The 19638-nt window shown below is 47.3% G+C and overlaps 1 protein-coding gene across 3 annotated transcripts in view; it reads right to left on the bottom strand.

Annotated features, from left to right (window-relative positions):
• GNB4 (G protein subunit beta 4) overlaps positions 1-19638 on the bottom strand; it is a 684865-nt gene that overhangs the window by 78768 nt on the left and 586459 nt on the right. For all 3 annotated transcript variants that reach the window (XM_085635394.1, XM_085635395.1, XM_085635393.1), the window contains one exon: positions 16321-16387. In XM_085635394.1, the coding sequence (XP_085491520.1) occupies positions 16321-16387 (67 nt within the window). The remainder of the gene's footprint in view (positions 1-16320; positions 16388-19638) is intronic.

Here is a 19638-nt window from a genome sequence, read left to right as displayed (position 1 = left end):
TCGTGGACTTGGACCTATCCAGATAGAATTTTAAAACTCTTTTCAAGTCCAAAGAGTGCAAAGCCCTCTCAGCTGGAGTGGAGGCATTTGGAAAAAAAAGTGGGCAGAGATATAGACTGATTTACATGAAAATCCGACACCACTTTAGGAAGGAAAGAAGGGTGCGTCCTCAATACGACCCTATTCAGATTAAAGACTGTATAAGGCTCCGTAGAGCAGAGAGCCTGTATTTCGCTCACTCTGCGAGCTGACGTGATCGCTACCAAGAAAGTCGCCTTCCAAGAAAGGTGTTGTAAGGTTGCTTTGTGTATGGGTTCGAAAAGCGGACCCATCAATTTTGATAGCACCAGGTTTAGCTCCCTGGGTGGAAAAGGAGGCCGGACTGGAGGGCAAACTTTCTTTAATCCTTGTATAAAGTCTTTAACAACCTGTTATTGAAAAAAGGAAGGTTGAGAAGGTGAACGTCTATATGCAGTGATAGCTTAATGGAATGAAACTTCAAACCTGCCTTTGCCAGATAGAGAAGGTATGGAAGGATGACCTCTTCCTGCCCTTTGGTTGGGTTACAATTGTTTTGAACACACCACATATAAAAACGCTTCCACTTGCACGCATACGAGTGCCTAGTGGAAGGCCTTCTTGCTTCTTTCAAGATGGACATGCAGTCCTGTGACAGTCCTAAGTGGCCATACTAGAGGACCTCAGGAGTCATGCTGCCAAGTTCAGTGAGGGAAGGTTGGGGTGATGAATCCTCCCATTCATCTTCGATAGCAGGTCCGGCCTGCACGGCAGCTTCCTGTGATGGCACTCCGACAAATGTAGAAGGTCCGGGTACCACCATTGCCTCGGTCAGTCCGGGGCAATTAGTATCATCCTTGTGCGTGAATAAGACAGCTTCGTCACCACCTTCAGAATGAGAGGGAGGGGTGGAAAGGCATACACAAATGCCCCTGACCAGTCTATCAAAAGGGCATTCCCCTTCGATCCTGGTCGGAAAAACCTTGAGGCGAAGTTTTGCCATTTCGTATTTTCTTCGTCCGCAAAGAGGTCGATGGTGGGACGACCAGACGCTTGGAAAATGTCTTCTACGACCTAGTCGTTGAGAACCCAGTCTTCTCTGTCCTCGAAGTGACGACAGAGCGTCTGCTCTCACATTCTGCTCTCCCGGCAGGTGGACTGCTGTGACCGATAGATTTCGTGCCAGGAGACAATGCCAGAGCGCTTGCGTTTCCAATGACAGTGTGCGTGAGAGCGTTCCCCGCTGTTTGTTCAGGTAGTACACGGTGGTGGTATTGTCTGTCTGTATTAAGATCAAATTTTCCGGAATCGAGGGAAGGAAAGCCTTGAGGGCTAGGTGCACGGCCCTCAGCTCTAGCATGTTGATGTGGTAGGACCGTTCTTTTGGTGACCATAAACCTCGAGTCTGGAGAGACCCCATGTGGGCTCCCCAACCCTGCAGTGAAGCGTCCGTGATCAGTGTGTGAGCAGGCGGAGTTTGATGAAATGGAATTCCGACTTACAAAATCCCCTCCTTCATCCACCACAGGATGGAGGCTCTTGCTGCGTTTGAAAGATTTATTTTTTCGTCCCAGCGAGCTGCTTGTTGGTCCCATTTGTTCCTCAGATCCTGCTGAAGAGGACGCATTCGCAGGCTGGCATTGGGAACCAGGAAGATGCATGATTGACCCAAACTGGGAGGCAATCAGACGAACCGGTAGCCTCTTGTCGCGCAGAACCAGCTTGCATTTCTGTATGAGGGAGCACTGTCTCTCCTCCGAAGGAAACACTTTTCCTACTTCGGAGTCTAGCAGAGCACCTAAGTAATGAATTCTCTGAGTTGGTTGTGAAGTCGATTTGTCAAAATTTACATGCAGGCCCAGCCGGTGACAAAGTGCGAAACATATCAGGAAATGATTCCTCACATTGTTTGGAGAGGGGCCTTTCAACAGCCAATCGTCTAAGTACAGGTACACGAAGATTCCTCTGCGTCGCAGTGAGACTGCCACTACCGCCATGCACTTCGTGAACACCCGGGGGGCTGACTACAATCCGAAGGGCAGAACCTTGAACTGGTAATGAGATGATCCCACCAGAAATCTCAGGTATTGTCTGTGATGCCGATTTATTGGAACGTGAAAATACGCAACTTGCAGATCCAGCGAACACATCCAAATCCCTTGTCTGAGATGTGGATATATTTGATGGAGAGCCAACATGCGAAACTTCTCCTTTCTGATGGATTGGTTGAGCGCCTGCAGGTCCAGAATGGGTCTGTACTCCGATTTTCGACCCTTCTTTACCAAGAAGTCTCTTGAGTAAGCTTCTCTCCCTCTCTAAGCAACTGGCACCCTCTCGATGGCTGACTTTCTAAGAAGGCTGGCCACTTCTTTTTGTAAGAGCTTCCGTTGGTGACAACGATGGAACTGGTGGAATTGAGGGAGGATGGTGTCAAAAACAGAGAGTACCCATGTTGCAGCGTAGCTAGCACCCACCGATCCTTCGTGATAGCTCGCCACTCATTGAGATGATTTGCGATACTTCCCCCCCACTGGTGTGGTGAACAGTGACGGGGGAAGTGGGAACTCATTGTTTTGACTGCGTCTTGGCGGAGTTGTTACCTTGGCGCTGATTTCCTCCTCCTCTGGAGGAACGTCTGCCCTGATACTGAGATCGATGTTGACCATGCTGATCCTGTTTTTTTTGCCAATGAGGGGTTTGAACCCTCTGTTGGGAGGATCGCCGGTTGTAAGGCCTGTATCTTTTGCGGAGTTCCTTCCTTTTCTCGAGGACCACTGCCTTCAGTGTGTCCAGCTCTGTTTTCATGCAGGACATCTCATCAGTGTGAGCCCCGAACAGAGAGGAACCAGAGAAGGGAAGGTTCAGGATATGTGCCTGCACGTCTGGCTTGAGCGCGGTCAGTCTGAGCCAAGATGTTCTTCTGGCGCATATTCCATGAGCATAAGCATGGGCCGAAAGGGTAGCTCCATCCGCCGCAGCGCTGATAACTTGGTTTGACACCAAACTGCCCTCCTTCAAGATTTCCTCAAAATCTTTGCGGTCCTCCTGTGGCAATTTCTCAGTGAATCTCTGCAGTGAGTCCCACAGCGATCTGTCATACCTGCCCAGGTGAGCTGATGCATTGGAGACCTTCAACATGGAGGCGGAAGTGCCACAGACCTTTCTACCCCATGAATCCTGTGCTTTACTCTCCTTGTCAGGTGGTACAGTAGAGGAGGAGGCAACAGCGTGGGTTTTCTTTGCCGCAGCAATTATGACAGAATCTGGGGGAGGATCAGCTCTAAGGAAGAGCGAGTCGTCCTCTGGTGAGCGGTACTACTTTGATGAGTCTGCATAGGAATGCCTAGCTTCGCCGCCCCTCTACCAAGAATGTCCTGAAAAGTGTAGATATCATCCACCGGAGAGACCCTAGACGGTGGACTGTCTGTCAGAGTAGGTGAGTAGTCTCTGTGGGACATCAGAGTGGACGAAGAGGACGGAGTTGAAGATCTGTGTGTTCTCCTCCTGCTTCTAGATCTAGACCTCCTACTGCGCGAGCGTGCAGGTGTGCGACTGTGAGCTCTGTCTCTTGAGAGATGACGTTTTCTATCAACAGCCTCCACCAGACGAGACAACGACGCTCTGTGAAGAGGACTTGAATAATGCTGGACCCCTGCTGCTGAGGTTTGGCCCAGTGATGCAACGGCCTGTACCACCGTGGTGATAGATGAATGGAAGGCGATCTGTGTCTCTCTCGCCCCTCAGGAGACTTTGCAGGAGGAGGGGAGGTCACTTGTTCTTGTGCAGACCTGGTTGGAGACTCTTGGTGTCCCCCTGACCCTGGACTGCAGGATGTCGAGATCACCACTTCTGGAGACCTTGACGGTGATCCTGGATGAGAACTGGGCGAGCCAGTTCTAGATGTCGGTGGTGGTGTAGAGGATAAGCTTACTGGAGGTGGGACCTTTTTGGATGGAAGCCTCGACCGTGATCTGGAGCGCCTCTGCACCGATTGCCGCCTCAACAGAGATTTGTCTCGACGTAGACTTCCTCCTCTTGGAAGGGGGACTTAATCTTGCAGCCGAACGTGTTCGACGCCGAACGTCTGCCCAACGTCGGTGGAGTGCCTTGCTTGGATGTCTGCCTTCCCCGTTCTGAAGACTGGTGTCTCGACGTCGATCGGTGATGGACGGCTGACGACGGAGAATGCTGCCTCAACGTCGAAGATCTTGGACGTGTGATGTCTTGCCGTCGACAATTTTTCACCTGGTTTCGACAGACTTCTGCTTCGACGTCGAAGGAAATGTCCTGTGCCTCGACAATGGAGATCTCTGGACTGATCTCGTCGGAGATATGCCTCTCGACGTCGATTGCAGATGATGGGGCGATGACGGAGTGTTGTGCCTCGACGTCGATCGCCCACCCAGCGCCGGAGACTTGTCTCTCGACGTCGAACGCCGCCTGGTTGACGTCGACGGAGGACCTGTCACCTTCGGCGACGATGATTTAGTTGTCGATGTTTGGTGATGCGCCTGCATCATTGACGTCTTTGACGCCGATTTCTTCGTTGTCGGTAGCTTCGACATAGATCCCGACGTCGATGGAGAACAGGTCCTGTATTTTCCTCTCGACGTCGACCGAGTTCTCTTCTTCTTTTGCTGCATCACAGGAGACCTACCTCTTTCAGAGAGGCCATAAAGACGATTCCTCTCCCTTTCCTTTAAGGTTCTCCTCGATAGCTTCTTACAATGATGACAATTGTGAGAAGAGTGAGATACAGAGAGGCAGAGAACACACACAGGGTGTGTATCAGATCTGGCCTTCTTGCCACAGGCAGAGCAAGGGTCAAATAAAGAAGGCATTCTGAAGAAATTAAACCTTTTCTGGAACTCAAAAAAGGTGTCCCTTTCACTCTAAGGCAAAAAAACGTCGAGTGAAGGCAGAAAAACTGGAAGTTTTAGAGATATTAAAAACAGAGTTCTAGTGCTACTTGCCCTCTTGTGTTTTTTTATATATATTGGCAAATACAGTTTTTATGTGTGTAATTACACTGTTGGCCTCCTAGATGGGAGCTATATATAGATATATATAGATATAGATATATATATATATGTTTTTCGAATAAAATTTTTATTATTTCCGGGGTCCCCGCACATGGGCGGGAATATTCAGTGCTTATGACTATTGAAGAGGATCCCCTGGAAGAGTATCTCGGCATCGCTCACAATGAACCACCAAATCAATGCAGTTTCCTCAGCCTGCTTTCACACGCTCCACCTGCTTCGAAAGACATTGTAGGATCGTTCTAGCATGGTTACCCCACTTTTTTCCTGGTGTCAGTGTGTTTTGGACTCGTTTGACCAGGATCCTGCCAATCAGGACCCCAATCACTGTGCTTTCTCCCTAAAATTGACAAGGGTAAGTACTTTGGTACCTTTCTAATTGGCTACTAATATACCCTTCCAAGTCTAAAGTATATGGTACTAAGTTACTCAGGGCATAGGTACATCAGGGGTCTCCCATGGGCTGCAGCATGTATTATGTCACCCATGAGAGACCACTCAAACTGTGATGACAGGCCTGAACTTGCGAGGTGTGGTGTTTTTACCTCTGCCCCGGGACTATTTCCCCTGTAACCTCCTCTGAAAAATCCTCTTGTGAAAGATGATTGGGAACTGCCTTTGTAGGAGGAAGTGTTCTGGTCAATGCCTGTGGACTTGAACCCTCCCCTATTAAAAGAGCGCCAAAAGGAACCTCTATTTGAGAGAGATTGACGCGCTTCCATTGATTTTGCTACATCAGTGTCCTTTTTAATTTTTCCGAGCGCTAGATCGACTTCAGGGCCAAAAGGATGTTTTTTATCAAAGGTTTTTTTTAGGATGGATTATTGGGACTTCAGGTTTGAATCCCGATATCCGTAACCATGCATGTCTTCATAGTAAGATTCTAGTATTTACCTCTCTAGCTGCGGTGTCAGCTGTATCTAGAGCGCATCCGATAGAGGCATTAGATATTAGTTTCCCTTCTTGAACTAAATCCCACGCCTTTGTCTTATGTTCCTCAGGGACAAACTGAAGTAATTGTCTCATTTTGTCCCAGTGGGCTCTATCGTATCTTGCTCGTAAGCCCTCCGCATTGGCAATACGCCATTGATTAGCTGCTTGCACAGCCATCCGTTTACCCGAAGCATCAATAAGCTTTGATTCTTTATCTGGGGGAGGGGCATCCTTAGACGCTAGAGTTAGCTCTCTTTCTAGTATTTGATACCACTAAAGAGTCAAGTGGTAACTGACCCTTAATAAAAATAGGATCTTTGGGGGCAGATTTATAATTTTATCTACTCTAGGACTAAGGATTCTGGCACAGACAGGATCTTTAAAAATATTGTCTGTGTGCCTTAACATACCCTATAGCATAGGCAGTGTCTGAATGGATTTATGTGATCCTAGAGTGTCAAAGAGAAAATCTTCCTCTAAAGACTTTATGTAGCTCCACCCCATGGTATTCTGATACTCTAGCAATAAGCTGTTGGTATGACAGATTATCACCAGGTGGAGATGGCCTGGCGCGATAAAGATCTGGGTCTGTATCCTGTGGAGGATCAGTTGTGTAGTCCGTCCAAGGATCTGGTAATTGTGCATCATCATCGTCAGTGTCACCCGCGTTAAATTGAGGTGGAGGAGACTGACTAGGTGTAATATGTACTGGATCAAGCTGTGGTGGAGAGGGAGAAGGAGGGGATGAAAGTGTAAGCAAAGGACTAGTGCCTTCACTTTTTTTCTTCAAAGGAATTTTGCATGGGCTGTCATCAGAAAGCATGTGGGGGTTTAGCATGGATATGCCCTGTGTCAGGGTGAATTTACAGTTTTTTCTGTTTCGGATCCAATTTAGGAGGTACAGTGTCTATGTTTGGATCAGGTTGTGCTGTAGGCAAGTCTTGCTTTTCGGCACCAAAGCTTTTGGAGCTGGGACGGAATATCCTTTTGGTGCTGAGGGTTTCGACTCAGAGGGTTGTTTCTTGGGTTTCGGTGTCGAAGGTTTTGGTTGGGAATCTATCTTGGCTTTAGAGCTTGAAGGTTTAGGCTCGGAAGTGGGCTTTGGCTGACAAACATGCAAAACATGTGATCTACAGCTCACATGCCTCGAACAAAGAGTTTCATGTGTTAGCTTAATTGAGACTCTGCACCTTTCCTGAATGCCACTCGAATCACATGTGCAGGTATGGAGAACAGTTAACATTATACTGATGGCAGAGGCCACCACAAGGGCAAGAATTTTTGTAAAAAGCGGATGCCAACATAGAGGTTTCTCACTGTGAGTCAGACGTACTTCCTGTGCTTCTTCAAGACAGGCATAAGAAAGAAAGGCATTCTTGCGGTCCTATGAGCATGTTTACGGTATTGCTCTTTATAGCTGCCAGTATCCGAGCAAAGTCAGCACTTGACACATCAAGAATAGAGAGGAAACAATTCAGATCGAAAAATTCCTTAGGGGAGAGCACTTCTACTTTTGTAGGTCGTAGCCTGCCAGACAGCACAGCTGTCTGGTTTGCAAAAGATGCTTTGGGGACATTCAGAAAGCTTCCCTGGGAATGCATTTCACCCATTGGTTATCATTGAATCTGTGATGTCTACCTCACATTTGCGTGCCTTCTATTTGCTGCCTTTATTTGTTATAGGCTGTCCAGCTTGAGTTAGGCTCTATTTGCCATATTCTTCAACCAGTGCTTGATTTCTGTAAACAGGCCTTTAAATTTTGTTCCTATCTTGTCACATTTGCTGTGCATTCAAAGACAGAAGTCAAATGTCAGGCTTTGTCTTCTGAGGGAGATTAGTGTTTAATTTTCTTTCTCTGAATTCAAAGTGAGAGGATTTCTATTACAATCAGATCCCTCCATGCCACTTTACTCCACTCTATTCTACGATACAGTGCTGCACTCCGCCACTCCACTCTACTCTACTCTACTCCACTCCAGTCCAGTCCAGTCCAGTCCAGTGTACAGCACTTTATGCCACTCTGTGCCTCTCCACTCTACACCCCTCCATACTACAACACTCCACTCTATGTCACTCGACAAAGGTCTACACAATTCCCTCTATGCCTCTACATGCCACTTTACCCAACTCTTTTCGACGACTCACTACTCAACTATATGGCCTTCAACAAAACTCTATGCTATTCCAATCTACACCACTCTATTCTATGCCACTCTACTCTAGGACATCTACTCCACTCTAAGCCACTCTACTCGAGGACCTCTTCTCTAGGACATCTACTCTAGGACATCTACTCCACTCTAAGCCACTCTACTCGAGGACCTCTACTCTAGGACATCTACTCCACTCTAAGCCACTCTACTCTAGGACATCTACTCCACTCTAAGCCACTCTACTCTAGGACATCTACTCCACTCTAAGCCACTCCACCCCACTCCACGAGACGCCACAAAACTGTTAGCCATGCTGAACAGCAGCCACGTTGGTGTACAGAATGGCTAAAATACATTGGCAAAGACTAGAGCTGCTGCATAGGCAATACATAATGGCTTTGCCAATGCTGGTCTTTACAAGGTGGCAGTAAAATAGTATCCCTGCACCTATTCTATGATCAGGAGAGCTTTTCCTACCTTAGAGAGAGGAGCCTCCATATTATCCTCAAATTGTTTAAGGTTGCAGATGGTTTCCCACGATGTTCAACAAACACAGAAGAAGAAACATTACTTCTTGCCTCCACAGGTAAAAACAAGGGAGCATTGGAAGAAGATGGTGTTTGGTGGACCTGGCTGAGGGTTAAAGAAATGACTATCGTGACAATACAGTAGACATTCGTAGAAGTGGTGAAATTTCTTTTTTACAATGAAATACCAAATGGAGTTCAAAAAGGCAAAAAAGACACTATGAAGCCACTAGAGGAAAAGATACAACAGTTAGAGGGATAGATGGGCCTTGTTGAGAACAGACTTGCAGAGCAAGCAAACATTTGCTCTAACAATTTGGAAAACCTTGGGCCAGAGCTTTCTCAGATCTTCTGGTATCTTAGTCCCAGCTGATATCTTTACAACTTGGACAAGGGTATGCTTTTTTTGGCTTGCCTGGAGTCACACTAGTATAGATCTGGTGAGATTAAAGAAAAAACCTTACAGGCCAACTGCAAAGCGGGAGTAGATTCTGTAGAATGTTGTTGAAAGAGGAGACACACTTTGCAGTCCTAAATAACTCTAACCTAAACAATGCCATACTTAAAGCATCAGGACTGAAACAATCCTCAGATGGAGAGCACACACTATCTTCGATTCCCAGATTGAGTGCCGAGAATCACAACAGAAAGCAGGTACTTCCAGCAGCACAGAGAGAACGCTCAGAAATAGTGATCCAATATTCATGGTTCTCTGTATAATTGAGAGTAGTGAGGAGCAGAAAGTCATTTTCCCCAATGCAGATGTTCTCCACGCTTCTTTGGAGAGAGTCAAGAAAGGCAATTGGTTGGTGTTATTTTTTGTAACGGCATTGCAATTGGTTGTAATACCAATTGATTCATACAGCTGCCTGACCCCACTTTTAAATTCACGAGGTCAACCTGGAAGGACAGAGGGTTACATTCTGATAATTACCTTTTCTACCAGTGTATTGGTTTGGGTGTCACTTGTTTGAAGTCTCTTGTGAAACCTAGATTTCTCCTTCTCTTTACCTTTCGATCCAGTCTCAGTCTCTCTCAGTCTCTCACAGACTCAGTCTCTCAGAGTCAGTCAGTCTCAGTCTCTCAGTCAGAGTCAGTCTCTCAGTCAGAGTCAGTCTCTCAGTCAGAGTCAGTCTCTCAGTCAGAGTCAGTCTCTCAGTCAGAGTCAGTCAGAGTCAGTCTCTCAGTCAGAGTCAGTCTCACAGTCTCAGTCTCACACAGTCTGAGTCTCACACAGTCTCAGTCTCTCAGAGTCTCAGTCTCTCAGAGTCTCAGTCTCTCAGAGTCTCAGTCTCTCAGAGTCTCAGTCTCTCAGAGTCTGTCTCTCAGAGTCTCAGTCTCTCAGAGTCTCAGTCTCTCAGAGTCTCAGTCTCTCACAGTCTCAGTCTCTCACAGTCTCAGTCTCTCACAGTCTCAGTCAGTCTCTCACAGTCTCAGTCAGTCTCTCACAGTCTCAGTCAGTCTCTCACAGTCTCAGTCAGTCTCTCACAGTCTCAGTCAGTCTCTCACAGTCTCAGTCAGTCTCTCACAGTCTCAGTCAGTCTCTCACAGTCTCAGTCAGTCTCAGTCTCTCACAGTCTCAGCCAGTCTCAGGCAGTCTCAGTCAGTCTCAGTCAGTCTCAGTCAGTCTCTCACAGTCTCAGTCAGTCTCTCACAGTCTCAGTCAGTCTCTCACAGTCTCAGTCAGTCTCTCACAGTCTCAGTCAGTCTCTCAGAGTCTCAGTCAGTCTCAGTCTCTCACAGTCTCAGCCAGTCTCAGCCAGTCTCTCGCAGTCTCTCGCAGCCTCTCGCAGTCTCAGTCAGTCTCTCACAGTCTCAGTCAGTCTCTCACAGTCTCAGTCAGTCTCTCACAGTCTCAGTCAGTCTCTCACAGTCTCAGTCAGTCTGTCTCAGTCAGTCTCTCACAGTCTCAGTCAGTCTCTCACAGTCTCAGTCAGTCTCTCACAGTCTCAGTCAGTCTCTCACAGTCTCAGTCAGTCTCTCACAGTCTCAGTCAGTCTCTCACAGTCTCAGTCAGTCTCAGTCTCTCACAGTCCCAGCCAGTCTCAGGCAGTCTCAGGCAGTCTCTCACAGTCTCAGGCAGTCTCTCACAGTCTCAGTCAGTCTCTCACAGTCTCAGTCAGTCTCTCACAGTCTCAGTCAGTCTCTCACAGTCTCAGTCTGTCTCAGTCAGTCTCTCACAGTCTCAGTCTGTCTCAGTCTGTCTCTCACAGTCTCAGTCTGTCTCAGTCTGTCTCTCACAGTCTCAGTCTGTCTCAGTCTGTCTCTCACAGTCTCAGTCTGTCTCTCACTGTCTCAGTCTGTCTCAGTCTGTCTCAGTCAGTCTCTCTCAGTCTCTCTCAGTCTCTCTCAGTCTCAGTCAGTCTGTCTCAGTCTGTCTCAGTCTGTCTCAGTCTGTCTCTCAGTCTCAGTCAGTCTCAGTCTCTCAGTCAGTCTGTCTCAGTCTCAGCCAGTCTCTCACAGTCTCAGTCTCTCAGTATATATATATATATATATATATATATATATATATATATATATATATATATATATATAGATATATATATATAAATTCACTGAAAAAACCATAGGTTTCACACATGTTATAGTTAGCTGGACATTTTACTGACAAAAAACCAATGAAATTCCCCCGTTATATTTACTGTAGGCAACTATAACTCACGCGACCGCAATCCTCTGCTGATGCTAATACTGTATTTAGACACTTATTTGCCCATGTCTTCTTCCATTAAATTTTAGCTATACATATATTACAAATATTTTTTTTTCATAAAGACACATATGTCATCAGCAGAGGATTACGGTCGCGTGAGTTATAGTTGCCTACAGTAACTATAACGGGGGAATTTCATTGGTTTTTTATCAGTAAAATGTCCAGCTAACTATAACATGTGTGAAACCCTATGGTTTTTTCAGTGAATTTGCAAGGTTTTTTAAATGCTAATTCCTAACTATAACGTGTGTGAAACCTATGGTTTTTTCAGTGAATTTGTACGTTTTTTTAAATGCTAAGTTACTTTACGCCATTTGTGGCGTGCGCGCCCACTTAACGCAGTTCGTTCCGTGCGCACATGGAGGTCATATGATGAGCATCGTTGTGACAGGTAAAATATAGGTTTTGTTTATCTCTGATGAGCCATGCACAAAAAGGTGCCCTTCGGGCACCTTTTGCACACGGGGTGGGGAGAATGTGGATATTTTTTTTTTTTTATTATTTCTTAACGTACGCGTACGGTAAGCGTAATCGGCGAAATTTTCGAAAAAATTAAAATTGCCTTTTTTCACTTGGGGGATCGTTGGGGACTCCCTCGACATGGCTCGGTACTTGGGAGCTGTGTAAACAGCCCCTTTACATGATTTGCACTTTGTTTTTCAACCCCCTGTCAGAGTGCGAGAGAGAAAATGGCGGCCGCCGCTTCCTGGTTTCGACCGATTCGAATGTTTACTAAGATCTAAGGGCCAATCAGAATCGCGCTCGCGCACGCCACCGTACGCGTACGGTAAGCGCACCGTAAGCTGGCTCAGATATATATATTGATTTAAAGGCTATTTTCTCAGAATCTACTGAACAGATTTACACCAAACCTACAAAAGGCACTTCCTTGACCTGAGGACTACCTCTCTGCCAAATTTCAAGTAATTCTGTTCAGCCGTTCGGGCTGTAGCTGTGTCTAAAGGTCCTATGGAAAAATGCATGGGAAAAACGCGTTTTGGGACCCCCCTTTTATCTCAGCCCCCGCTTGACGAATCCCCCCCGAGACTTTCAGGGTAGGAGCGGAGCGTAGCGCCCCACCTATTTTGAAAAATGCGCGAGGATTCGTCAACCGGCGCCAAAGTTATTCAAAATAGAATGTTGCGGATTTCCTATGGAAACGTGGTCCTAACTATAACTACCTACTGGCGACCGCCAGTAGGTAATATAGATATATATATATACATATACATATATATCCATATATATCCATATATATCCCTCTCCTCTGGTGTTTTCCTTGCCTTCTCCATGTTGTGCGCTACTTGATTTGTTTGCCTATTTGGGTACTCTGTAATGCATGCAAATACTTGGTGGCACCATTGAATGTGTGTGTGATTGAGAGGGGGGAGAGGGGGGTGGGGGGGAGAGGGCAGCAACCTTGTCCACTGAGTTCCTCTTTATGGCAGACCACTGTATCAAGTGTAGGACTTAGGGCGTGGCCAAGATGGTGGTCGGATGAGAGGTGCTTTTGAGTCTCTCCGACACCGTCAACATCTAGCTTCAAGATAGCTCACTCCCACCGTACACAGCTGCGTGGAAGACTCAGCAGAAACAACCAGGCACCACCCTGCGGCAGTGCTACTGGCCAAAAAGAAGCAAGACGCTCTGGATGGCCACAGATTGATGAGGCGGGACCTAGCAACATGGAGCCAGAGCCCATAGAACTAGATGGAGGCCTGCCATGAGAAAAGAAACCTGACTGCCTCCACTGGACCGAGAGGGGCCGCGAGGGCGGGCCTCCGGAGGAGCGACGACAGAACCTCCTTAGGCGGGACAGCGGACACAGTTCGAGACCAGTCCATGCTGGACTGCGGTGGGTGCCGGGGTAGACGCCTGGCAGGCACCGAGGAGTTTGCGGGACCCAGCGGTGAGCCGGACCGGGAAACCCTCTTCCCTGCGGCTCTGTGCCTCCCTCCAGCTGGGGATGTGACCTCCTGTGCTGACCCGCGACTCCGCCTGCAGAACGACGGCCCAGGAGAGAAGAGCACGGCCTTGCTGACGCCGCACTCCATTAAGCGTTGAGTGCTGTGGGTAGAGTATTGCCGGAGAGGTGGGTGGCACAGGTGGGGGACACCAGCTTCAAGGAGCCTAGCACGCAACAGCATCACCCGGGCACAATGAAACCAGAGTGACCGGGGAGGAAACGTTTGAATTCCTCCGCATAAGGCGACAGAGGGCAGACCTCACACGACTGAACCCTGCCAACGAAACGGCCAGCGGGGCTGTCTTCGACTGGGCGGTGCGACCCCCTGCAAGGCGGAACCACCACCACGGAAAGGGCTTTTCATGGCCCCTTAATAAGAATTTCTGTGGCGGTAGTGAGGCATCGAATGTGGCCGTCTGACAGCCAACAGCTAGCACCACAATCTGGGAGAGAACAGACCCGAACGCACCAAGGCCCACAAGGAGACAAGTCCAGCACAGCGAAACGTCGGCCCCGGTTGTCCTGAAGATCTCTGCGCACATTGCGCTCAATCCCTGCCTTGCAGAATCTCGCCAGCAAAGAAAGCGCCATAGATAGCGCGTCCTAGAGGGCACAACAAACAGCAGCGACCCACCAACAAACGCACCTGTAAAACACGGACAAGGGCCTTACCTGCAATCAGTAAGACTCAGACAACAGTACTACTGCTCCCTTCCACCTGTGAGGAGCAGCTAACGTGCAGTTGGTTGGCACGCATAAGTCACTCTACAAGCCTGCATTGGCCGAGGGTCACGCTTCCCCCACAGCCCAGTCCTCAGTGGCGCCATAAACCTCAGGAGCAGTATAGTTCACCAGGGGGCAGCTAAGGAAGTCCCCCAGGGCAGCGCTTTCTCGCCTCCCCGATTTTACCGGCTTGGTCTGACACAAGACCAGAAATACTGGCAGCAGCTCGGAACAAACCGGATTGCTTGGTGAATGACATGCTGGTCAGCAGTCCCTGACGGGTACTTCATCCGGAACATCAACGGGAGAAGAGGGACAGCAGGAAGGGGCAGACGCGATAGACGGCCCCACTACCAAGGCCTTCATGACCACACATTTTACCTCCCTCTGTGAATACCTGCACTAAATGCAAAACCAACTATCAGCAGTTCTAAAGGAAGTGCAGAGCAACCTGGAGGAGATAGGGGACCGGGTGCCGACCCTAGAAGAGTGAGGGATTAGTAGAGACGAGGAGATTGAGATGATGCAGCAAGAAATCCTCCGGCTACGAGAGAACATATCGAAATACAAACTCAAGACCTGGAAAATCCATCATGGAGAAACAATGTACGCATCAGAGGTGTGCCAACTCAAACAGAAGGAGAAGATATCCGATCATACGTTCTTGTTCTATTTCGACAAGTGCTGGGGGCGACGAATGCACCCCGGACATGCAGATTGACTGTGTACACCGCGTCGGACTGCCGCAAAGTAATAAAGCTTCCCCGGCGAACATCTTAGTGTGTGTACATGACTTTCAAATCAGAGAAACCATTATCTGCTGTGCAAGAAGAGCCCATCCAGAGCAATTCCGAGGGCACATAATGCTGTTCTTCCATGATCTTTCTTTGACCACGCTTTACAAATGCAGGGAAGCCATCACCCAGGAGCAAGAGACTATACTTTTTACTCAGCGGCACACAAAACATATGCACGTATAGATCACTTTTTAGCATCAACAGCGCTGGTGCCGAGCCTGCGAGATTCCTCCATCGAACCTCGCTCCCTATCAGATCATGCTATGATTACAGTAACTATGCAAACTGACATCTATCCGTCAATCCCGCCTAGATGGTGGCTACAGGAGAGCCTCTTGCAATCCAAGGTGCTAGTGGAGACTATTTGCACGTGACTGTGAGATTACCTGGGTACTAATGATGTAGGGCATACATCCCTGGCAGCAGTCTGGGAAGCGCTAAAATTAGTGATCAGGGGGGAGCTCATCACGATATCTGCGGCTGAAAACCGACTACGCCGTGACAAGCGCCAGAGCATAGAGCAGGAGGTAGAAGAGTTGGAGGCCATACACAAACATACAGGGGCACCTAGAATCTGGAGGGAGATCGAGAAAAACATACTCATTAAGAGTCTGGACTTAGATAGGGAAGAATATGCTCTTCCCAGACTACGACATAAATTCTATCTGAGCAGTAACAGATGCGGTCGAATGCTTCCGCAAAGGATCCGAGCCAAGATAGAGACGGCATCTATCATTTCGATAAAAAAAACTTTCGGTGAAGAAATGCAAGTCGACAAGGAAATAGTAGAGGTGTTTAAAAACTTATCATCAGATCCTATATTACGAGCCGGAAACACCACATACGCAATCCCGCATCTATCTGCAAGACACCGGCACCCCCCCCGACGTGGGAACTGGGGGTCAACTCCTTTTTGCTTTAATAAATAGACTCTCTCTCTCTCTCTCTCTCACATGACTAGGATGAGACAGAAATGGTGCGAAGAAGGGCAGTGGGGAATGTTGAGGGGGGGATGGTTACTTTAAATGTTATTTTAAGTTGTTTCGATCTTTTTCCATATGATCCTCAAATCGCTGCCGGCCCCCGGGTTGTAGGCATAAAGCTGTGTATGATTTTATTCTATGAAAACGCTGGCGGCGAAGGGTTGTAGGCACTCCGCTGTGTAAATGCAGTGGATCTTTTCAATAAACAGAATGGTTCCATAAAGAGTAGGACCACATTCTGCCAGGCTTCACAACTTGGGAAAGAATGGGCAGCTCAGCTGGAGCAATGGTGAAACGTCCATCCAGCCACACAGCCAGAACAAACCTAAATTGAATTAAATTCTATCACATACATCAAAAGTAAATATGACTGAGATTAAGCAACAGACTGTAATGTGGTCAAACAACAGATTTCATTCAAGTTATAAGCTTTTACATTTACACACTGTCAGACATACAACTTACCAAGTTGTGTCTCCTGAACTTGTGACAATTTGGTTGTCATCTATAAAACGACAACAAGACAAGTAACCTAAAATATAAAGCAGAACAAGTGTTAGAGACACACACAACTACATTAGGCAAAGGTAATGTTTACGTTAGTACTTTATCTCAGTTTCAGTATGTGCCTTTCAATACGATAGTGACTGCAGAATTTTTATACTGAGAACACGTGCTATTATAAAGGTTACAAATTCTCAGAGCAAAGTGCCAGTGTCTTAGCCCAAATAAAAACTAAAGCGGTTTAATACATTTTGACCTAGGTGTTTTGTAAGCAAGGCAAAAGAAAGGGGCATGCACTTTGGTCTCATCTGTTGCTCTGGACAATGGGCATAACTTGCATTTCTGTTCTGAATTTAAGCAGGTACTCATAAATGTTGCCAATAGCCTGCCCCTTTCTTCCCTCTTCCAGGGACAGATTGTCGGCATTTTAGGCCGATCTGCTCCCGGGAAGGTGTAAACCAGTGAATTGTTGTTTTAGCTATTGTAGGGGAGCGGCCCTTTGATATGAGTTTATCCCAATTTGGGCCATATATATCCACCCCTCCGCTATCCAGGAGCAGATATACATTTTTAGGCAACCCTACCCCCCTGGGAGGTGGAAACCCACTAAACACCAGGTAATGGGTTATATATATGTAAGAGTGTGGAGACTTGGGTAAGGCTTGTTTTCAAGGCCTACAAATGTTCTTTGTTTTCTGCGTGGATCTGCTCCCTGGGTGGGTGGAAAATCTTGAGCCACCAGGGAATGTGTGTGTGGGCATGTATAACTCACACCATGTGGACCGTCTCGGTCCTCACAGCGTGGGTTAACCTTGACAGAACCAACAAACACTATCTTTGTGAGGACTGGTCCCAGGAGTGTGTTTAGGTACGTTCGAGATAGTGTATCAAAAAACTAAAAGTGCAGTTAGACTTGCTCTGGGAGGAGGGGGGAGGGGAGGAGGGGGAAGGAGGAAGGAGTTTGGGACAGTATCTGTCCCTGGCCCAAGGGTCACTCCCATCCGGTGGTGCCACATTTGCCTTTGTTTTGTCCCCCCCTTGGGAGCAGATCAGTCTTGACTCTGATGTGATAGCAGCACCTCCTACTAGCAGACTTCATTGTGTTTTACAGCAGTAACAGTTTTATTTCTTATCATTTAATTATTTAATTTCTTGGAAGAGAATCCTGCTTGTGGCTTTGGCAGTGGTAGAACTGCAGTTTGTGCAGTTGCATTTGTTTGGTAAGGAAACGTTTTTTGTAGCGTGTGTAGGAAGCTATGTTTCTGTTGCAGTAACTCCAAACCCCCCCCCCCACCCCCGCACATACACCTTTTGGCAGATTTCTGATGCACTTTGGCTTGATGTGCGCCCTGGGACCTTGCCAATCAGGTTGCCAGGTCCTGTGTTCTTTCCCAAAACTTTATCTTTGTACCCCCCAATTGGCACCTCTCTGGCCTTTAAGGGCTGCAGCACATATTGTGCTACCGTTAGAGGTCCTGTACCTTAAAAAAAACACACACACACACACACAAACTGCAGGATGAGTGTTGTGGTGCAGAGAAAAGTGAAGAGTCGACATGGCACACATTCCTGTATACCATGTCTGCAACCCACTGCCTATGGTACAGGTAAGACGCCCATCTAGCTAGGTGCACTGTACCACTGGTGAGGGTACAGTGCATGAGCAGGCCCCTTACTGTGGAACCAACACTGCACCAGACGCCTACTACCCGAGTCCGAGTGGCCAACCGGTCCAAGTGAGGTCCCCCAGCATCCAGAGTCCGAGTCCACTGTGGGTTGGCCCCTTCAGGACTCCCCGATGTCTCCTGCAGCCTCTGCACAGAAACATCTCCCCCACGTGAGTGGCCCAGTAAGGTGAAATCCGATCTCGAGACACCATTGCATCCAGCTGCCCTGTGCCCTGGAGAAGAGGACCTGAGGTGCACCTACGTCCCCGAGCCCTCTAACTTACCTGCCCAGCTGTTGGTTCCTCCCGGAAGACTTCCTGGACCAAGCCTGGAGCCAAAATCCCAAAAGGGCAACTCCTATTGAAAACAATAGGGCTCCCGACGCCAATAACGCACCCTGCACCGGGCCGCCCCTGTGCCGCTGTGGGTGCACTTTGTGTGCTAATTTGAATCCCCTTTTGCCCAGAGCTTAAGTCCACGAGATTTCATCCCACAACATTGGGGCCTGCTTGAGAGCAGACACCAACCGGAGGCCCCTATCCCCCCTGGATAACATTGAGCCTCAGCACTCTGCACCTGGCCGCCCTAGTGCCGCTGAGGGTGCTTGGAGAGTGCATCCTTGACCCTGGGGGAATCCTAGTTCTAACCCCAGAAACCCACTCCCAAACCAGTACTTACCATTAAGTCAATAACATTGTTTTCTAACATAGGACTTCATTGACTACTTTCTTGTGAGAATTGTACTAAGTGTTGACTTGGTTTGTATGAAACCTTGAGAAACTGCATATACCCAAAAACTGATTTCCTTAGCTGTTATTTAGGAAATGTCCCAGTGTGATATCTAGGCATATAACACTGAGTAGAAAAAGTAAGTTAAAAGGTAATCTGGAAAGTAACTGAAAAGTAATTTTGACTGTTGACTTACCTGTAAACAAACTAATTGCATTCTACTGCATTTCAACTGTATTCAACTGCATTATTCTTGCAAAGTATTATTTGCTTACCTGCACCAGGTCTGGCTTGGTTCTAAAAATAAAAATACAACTTAATATATTTATACAAACAAATTGGTCTGAGCTCAGTCTTTGAGTGTGTGACATCATTGCTTGCCTGAGTGTGTACAATCAATGCTCAACACTACCGTCTGATAAAACCTTACTGCTCGCTCACACTATCACAAATAGAGAGTAAGGTATTCTCTAATTAAACTTCTGCCTACCTGTGGGGTTCTACTGGACTCTGTGCACACTATACCTTACTTTGGTATAGTATATACAGAGCCAGTTCCTACAGTGTATACTTGAAACATTCATTGTTGCCTTGCTTGAGTCTTTTTTTCCAGTTGTAATAACTTTGGCGTTTTTAGCTTCTGTTTCATTGTCTTTCAAAATAACATTTCCCTTTCTAGTGGGACATCTTTGGTGCGTGCTAAACCTGCAGTAGGTGCAGCTGATCCTCAGTCTAGCTGTATGTTGCAAGAGAAAGGTATTTTTTTTGGAGTATAATGTTCATTGTGTAGCCTATGCTGATAGTTTCTTTCCAGATCATTATGTCAATAGTTACATTTACTGTTCGATACAGCCACAATTTGTCGAGTTCTACTTTGACACAA

This window comes from Triturus cristatus, chromosome 11, assembly GCF_964204655.1.
Source record: "Triturus cristatus chromosome 11, aTriCri1.1, whole genome shotgun sequence".
In the NCBI taxonomy this organism is placed as follows: Eukaryota; Metazoa; Chordata; class Amphibia; order Caudata; family Salamandridae; genus Triturus; species Triturus cristatus.
Note: the sequence above shows the minus strand (reverse complement) of the source record. Positions and strands in the feature narration are given on the sequence as shown.